Source organism: Entelurus aequoreus, linkage group LG11 (assembly GCF_033978785.1).
Source record: "Entelurus aequoreus isolate RoL-2023_Sb linkage group LG11, RoL_Eaeq_v1.1, whole genome shotgun sequence".
In the NCBI taxonomy this organism is placed as follows: Eukaryota; Metazoa; Chordata; class Actinopteri; order Syngnathiformes; family Syngnathidae; genus Entelurus; species Entelurus aequoreus.
The window spans coordinates 27343961-27350648 of NC_084741.1; the positions used below are offsets into that span (position 1 = coordinate 27343961).

Genomic DNA, 6688 nt, shown 5'->3' on the forward strand with positions numbered 1-6688 from the left:
CGTGTGGACAATGGTGATCAAACAAATCTATGTCAGAAATCCAACAAATTTAGCTGAACTGCACCAATTTTGTCAAGAGGAGTGGTCAACAATTCAACCAGAAGCTTGCCAGAAGCTTGTGGGTTACCAAAAGCGCCTTATTGCAGTGAAACTTGCCAAGGGACATGTAACCAAATATTAACATTGCTGTATGTATACTTTTGACACAGCAGATTTGGTCACATTATAATAAATTCATAAAAAAAACAACTTCATGAATGTTTTTTGTGACCAACAACAATGTGCTCCAATCACTCTATCACAAAAAAACAAGAGTTGTAGAAAGTATTGGAAACTCAAGACAGCCATGACATTATGTTCTTTACAAGTGTATGTAAACTTTTGATCGCGACTGTATATATATACATATATATACAATGTTTTGAACACATTTTACATATGTACAGTATATGTTTTATATACTGTATGTATTTTAATTACAGCAAGGTGGTCTTGCCGCTGGGCCTTAGGCCTGTCGCCACCTGTGGTGGACTGTGCATGGTAGGGAGGTCCTCTTCCCTGAAGCAGGCCTAAACCAGACCGCATACCAGAAAAGGTTTTGCTGCTGGGTCTTCAGCTGGGGACCACCTCTCATTGATGTTTCGCCCCTTAGTCCAGAACATCTCCCGGTGGCGGGGCAGTGAACAGGGACGTCTCCCTGACACCCCCTGCAGCAAAACCTACTTGGATGTTGCTCACTAAGCCTTGTCGCGTCGTTTGAGCCAGAGCCAGTGGCTAGATTTCTCTGCTACTTCTGAAAGCTCCTTGGTGGATCTGCTCAGGGTGGCTCCACGTAGTCCCAGGTCCTTGAGCAGGCGTGGTGTTGTTCTGCCCACAAAGCCTCTGGCTCCCACCTCCACCGGATACAGTCTCACCCTCCATCTACTTTCTCTGCATTCCGCGACCAGGTCTGCATACTTTGCCTTCTTTCTCTCGTAGGCAGCTTCTAGTCCCTCCTCCCATGGCACTGTCAGCTCAATCAGTACTACTGACTTCAGAGCTGCAGACCACAGCACCACATCTGGTCTTAAGGTGGTGCTGCATATCTCCTGTGGGAACTGGAGCTGCCTACCCAGGTCCACTTCCATCTTCCACGCCGCCCCTGGTGTTAATAGCTTGGCGGGTGGTCTCTTGCTGGAATGTGTCACAGGTTCCCCCTGCCTTAGGAAGTGGATCCTGCATTGGATTTCTGCTGGACTCTGGTTGTTTGCCTCCAGCCGACTTTTCTCCAGCACCTCTGCCAGCTTGCTGAGCACTTGGTCGTGCCGCCATCTGAGCCGACCCTGTGTCAGCGCCATTTTGCAGCCTGACAGAACGTGCTGGAGTAAGGCATTGATGGTCCCACAGAGGTCGCAGGATTGCTCTGTGCCAAGCCATTGGTGGAGGTTTTTAGGGCTCGGGAGGGTGTCATATGTTGCCCTGATGAGGAAACTGAGCCGAGCCTGTGGCAGTTTCCAGAAATCTGCCCAGCTGATTGCTCGGTTCGAGACACCCTCCCAAGTTGTCCATCTCCCCTGCTGCCCCTGTGCCACAGACATTACTCTGAGCTCTTCCTGCTCAATCCTGGTGACCTCAGCAACAACAAGGTCCTTCCTCTCTTTCCTGCCTGCCTTGGACCATAGGATGGGTGGATTGCTCCATCCAAGGCCTGCCCGGCCTGTCTGGACCATGCCCACAACTTCTTGATGTTGCAGTCTCCCCATCGCCTTCTGGACCTCCTCCTTGGCCCTCCACTTCCTTCCAGTTTCGACTCTGGCATTTGCATCCGCCACTGCCCTGTCGGAGGAGTCCCTTAGCTCCATCACCAGCCTTGCCTTCTCCTGCCTGTAGCCCGGGGTGATAGATTTCAGTGGTAGCTGGAGTGAGTTCCATCCATACAGGCCAGCAACTGATAAGCACCGTGGCAGGCCAAGCCATTTTTGGATGAAAGAGTTGGCTTTTGCTTCCATCTGGCTTACGGCTGATGACGTGACTTTGCACAGCTTCAGAGGCCACATCATCCTTGGGTACAGCAGCCCGCTGAGATGTTCATCCAACTTTCTCCACTCCTCGGTCTCGTTGGCCTTTGGCCACTTGATCTTGTTACTTCGGAGTGGGTTCTTCAGGTTCCTGGCTCTTTGACTTGACTCTATTCTTGGGTCGCTTGGGGGTGCTACTGGGTTCACTTTTTGGGGCTCGTCGACATCCCTTTCTTCTTCCTCCTTCATTTCCTCCTGCTCTACCTCTGCAACATTGGGCCCGTTGGCACTGTGGTTGTTTACTCGGCCTTGGATCCCATTTGTCTGACCTACCCTTACCGGGGCAGTGCAAGGTTGCATCAGACTCCCACCACCACACCATTTTCTACTGCTTGTCCCTTTCAGGGTCGCAGGGGGTCGCTGCAGCCTATATATTTGTTTTATTTATTTATTTATTTATTTATTTTTTGACCAAAAAAAATGTACTGACCTTTAAAGAGTTAAATGCTGTATTTGAGGCTGACATAATTTTAAACCTTCTTTTACAGTATTTTTTTTGTGAGGCTGAGCCGCTGATGTTCTTATCCTGAGAACTAGTGTGAATAATTTTACATATCATACTCTATAAAGAACAACACATTCAGGTTGCTACTAAATGGCACATTTCAGGATAATAATGAATGATAATGAAAAAATGTTGATTTTTGGTCATTTTTCCACCTCCTATAGACCGTAGTGTCCAACCTGCTGCTGTGTTTGCTCATCTTCTACTCTCTCTTCTACATGATTGGAAGCGTTTGCTTTGGTGTCTTCAGGTATGAGTTGTGCATGAACAACACAAACATTTGTCTGAATAATAATTCTAATGATTTGGCTTTTGTATTTTACTGTACTAACTCTTGTACTTGATGTCAGATCAAAATAAAAGAAGTGTGTCTAAAAGAGACGATTAATTTCACATTTCTGACCCTCATCACAAAGGTTGGATCACTTTGATGGCTTGATACCATTTGACTTTAGAACCACACTTGAGGACTCCACATCTAAATATTTGGGTAAACACACTTTTTAGAACATCACATAACCCCAAACATTTCTGATGTGTCCTTCTTGTGTATAAGTGAACCTCCTGTCTTTGGAGCTCACATACTTCAGTAGTGGCCTTCTGTTTGCCGCTGTGGTCAAGAGGCGAGTGTGGGACTATGCCGCCACAGTCACTATCCTGCATGTCTTCATTACGAGCCTTGGTAAGTACAGTACAAAAACTTCCTGGCTAACACTAGCACACCTACACTCAGGTCTTTACTGTATCTTGCAGTAATGCTGGAGTTTCCACTGGCATGGCAGTGGTGGTTGGCCTTAGGTAAGCCTCTCCATTTATATTTAGTCTCTATAACAGGGGTGCCCAAAATGGGGGCCCGCGGGCCAAATTTGGCACGTTCTGTCATTTTTTTGGGGGTGGGGGGCGCTGAAGAGTGGCTACCAAATGTATTACATATTCATACTGACCTCTTTCAAGCTGCACAATCATTGATGTCATGTCCACAAGGCTACATTGTAAAAAAGTCATTAGATTTTATTGTAAAAACCTGTCAACTATAAAATCATTAGTGGTACAATTTTTCCATTTACAGTAAAGCACTGAGACAGGGAACATAGATTATACAGTAAAAAAGTAGCAGCTCATTCGTCAGAGTTTTGCAGCAAAAATAACAGTGGCACTATTTTTCAATCCACTGTAAAAAAATGACAGTGAATTTTTCTCTAAACAAAACAACAGCCCAGTTGCCAAAATTATACCGTGAAAGTAACGGTGATTTCAATTTACAGTAATGCAAAAAATTCCCATAAATTTTACCGTAAAAAACTGGCATCTCAGTCACCAGAACGTTAACATCAAACAACACTAGTACAGTTTTTCTATTTACAGTAATTGGGTGTAAACAACACCATACATGTTACAGTAAAACTCTGGTGACTAAGCAGACAGTTTGTTTTTACCATACAATCTTGATTTTTTTTTGGTTGCAGGCCAACTAGTTGCATTTGATTTTGAGACCCATGCTCTACGATAAAGTTGTGACTTTTCGACTCCATAGAGAAGGGTGATCTTTGTCGCCATGCTTCGCCCACGTCTTATAATGAAAACCTAAACGCTTCAAAATTTAGCATCCTCCTTAATGTCTTATCTGTCTGGGTAAAGTTTATAAGCAATCTGATGAAATATCTAAGACCTATGTGTCAAAGCCAATGGCCGCGGGCCACATCCGGCCCGCGAATGAATTATTAAAGATTAAAGATTAAAGTACCAATGATTGTCACACACACACGAGATGTGGTGAAATTTGTCCTCTGCATTTGACCCATCCCCTTGGGGAGCAGTGGGCAGCAGCGGCGCCGCGCCCGGGAATCATTTTGGTGATTTAACCCCCAACTCCAACCCTTGATGCTGAGTGCCAAGCAGGGAGGTAATGGGTCCCATTTTTATAGTCTTTGGTATGACTTGTAGCTGAGATAGGCTCCAGTGCCCCCCGCGACCCCAAAGGGACTAAGCGGTAGAAAATGGATGGATGGATGACTCGGCTGGGATTTGAACTCCAACCTACCGATCTCAGGGCGGACACTCTAACCACTATCTATGGCATCCGGGTTTATATTTGTTTAGTATTAGAACCGGCCCGCAAGTCACAGCCGCCTGCTGCTGTTTTGCACGCACCAATACTCCATCAGTGTTGGCGCTAGGAATTGTCAAAATGGGGTCCCTGTGAAAGCAACTATATGTGAAACCAAGCAATTGGTGAAATAGCAAACAACAATAAATAATAGACATGCCAATAAAAAAAAAAAAAAAAGGCCCACTTTTCATACTCTAAACTAGTAGTCTGCATATTGGCCCTGGACTAAAATTACATCCATTTGCTTTTTTGTCTTCTGGGTATCTTACACACTATCCCACTTGATTGAGCCTCCTCCATCATTGCCTGTAGTTACGGTGTTAGAAAATTAAGCAGCGGGAAACAAGAAAAGGGGTTCCACTAAATCTGCATAAAGGGGAGTTTATCTGAGTATGATATTACATAAATAATTTGGGACCACTGCTATAAACCATACATTTGTATTCGTACAGCGGTACCTGGCTTTTATTTGACCCCACAGAAAGATTGAGTCAGAACTTGCAGAATAAAGTAGAGCAAAGAGAAAAGAAGGCAAACTCCTAGTATTCTATTTTTGTGTCCTCTTCCACTGATGTTTTTCTCAAGATGCTTGAGGAAATGCTTAAAGAGCATGCAGAGATGGAAGAGCAGGAAAGTCGGTAAATAAAAACAATAAAGTAATGAAAATAATAGTTTTACATTACTTTATCCACACTGTCTAGGTGGAGAAATGGGCTCCAGTTCTGTAGATGACATCACACCAAGAGGGGGTGACATATCGAGTCTGTGGATAGAAAGGGGGTGTTCCAAGTAAAGTTAGTTATCCACTTATTACTCCAAAACTCATTAATATTATTGGAAATGACTGTCAGATTAATTTTCTGGGGCACAAATGATATAAATAGAACTTCATTTTTGGTCATCTGGATGCTATGGGTTCTTCAAGTTACCATAATAAAATAAAAAAATCAAAGCAGAGAAAATAAATCTGCTGCGTATACTGTACAGTATATTTGTGATGCAGCACATTATCGTTGTTGTTTCTCAGGTAGCGGCTTGTTTCTGATGATCTGCAATGGCCAGCTGATCGCTTACTTCACCTGCCCAGATGACCAAAGCTACGTTGCTTTTACCGTCTATTAAGTGGCGGGGCTCTCCCTTAGAGATAGGGTGAGAAGCTCCGTCATCCGGGAGGAGCTCAAAGTAAAGCCGCTGTTCCTCTACATTGAGAGGAGCCAGATGAGGTGGTTCGGTCATCTGGTCAGGATGCCACTCGAACGCCTCCCTAGGGAGGTTTAGGGCAGGTCTGACCGGTAGGAGGCCACGGGGAAGACCCAGGACACATTGGGAAGACTATGTCTCCCGGCTGGCCTTGGAACGCCTCGGGGTCCCCCGGGAGGAGCTGGATGAAGTGACTGGGAAGAGGGAAGTCTGGGCTTCTCTGCTTAGGCTGCTGCCCCCGCGACCGACCTCGGATAAGCGGAAGAAAATGGATGGATGGATGGAATAAGTGGCTTCATTGGTTATGGGACTTTTTTTTTTTGCACCGCTGTGTATGTCAACACCACAGGGACATGATCTTATAGTATCTGTTAATGTACCCTTAAAAGCTGTGAATGTTGGGAATGTTGCAATATTTGTATATTTTCAATAAAACATACACATTTCATATTTTCATTACATTCTATTCCTAAAAGTGCCACAGAGAATGTGATCACATGATTTATGGTATAGAAAAATACATATTTTTTACAAGCACAGTATATTTATGAAACTATGCGCACTCAATTGATTTCATGTACAGGAACCATGCAGAAACTTGGCTCGCACCGTCCTCTTGGCACCTGTCAATCATGGAGGCAGGCAGAGGCTGTAGCTTGAACTCGGGGTCAATGAAAAAGGACTTGTCTGCAAAGAGAGAGACGTTCAATAATGTAAATAAACAAACACTCCTCTTGTCGTGGCAGAAGCACGTCGTACCACGGTGGGAATGAATGGGGGTCTGACCTTTCTTGCTAGGGGCTCATCGCAGTTGAT

The 6688-nt window shown here is 44.7% G+C and overlaps 1 protein-coding gene across 2 annotated transcripts in view; it reads left to right on the forward strand.

The window, feature by feature from the left end:
- Window positions 1–6320, forward strand: part of LOC133660607 (putative transmembrane protein 244) — a 9247-nt gene extending 2927 nt beyond the window's left edge. Inside the window, exons 2-6 of one of the 2 annotated variants that reach the window (XM_062064170.1) lie at window positions 2727–2812; window positions 2979–3052; window positions 3119–3244; window positions 3316–3360; window positions 5700–6320. In XM_062064170.1, coding sequence (XP_061920154.1) covers window positions 2727–2812; window positions 2979–3052; window positions 3119–3244; window positions 3316–3360; window positions 5700–5794 — 426 coding nt within the window. In that variant the 3' untranslated portion in view covers window positions 5795–6320. The remainder of the gene's footprint in view (window positions 1–2726; window positions 2813–2978; window positions 3053–3118; window positions 3245–3315; window positions 3361–5699) is intronic. The other variant, XM_062064171.1, reaches the window with a different exon arrangement.
- The last annotated feature ends 368 nt before the right edge of the window (window positions 6321–6688 follow it).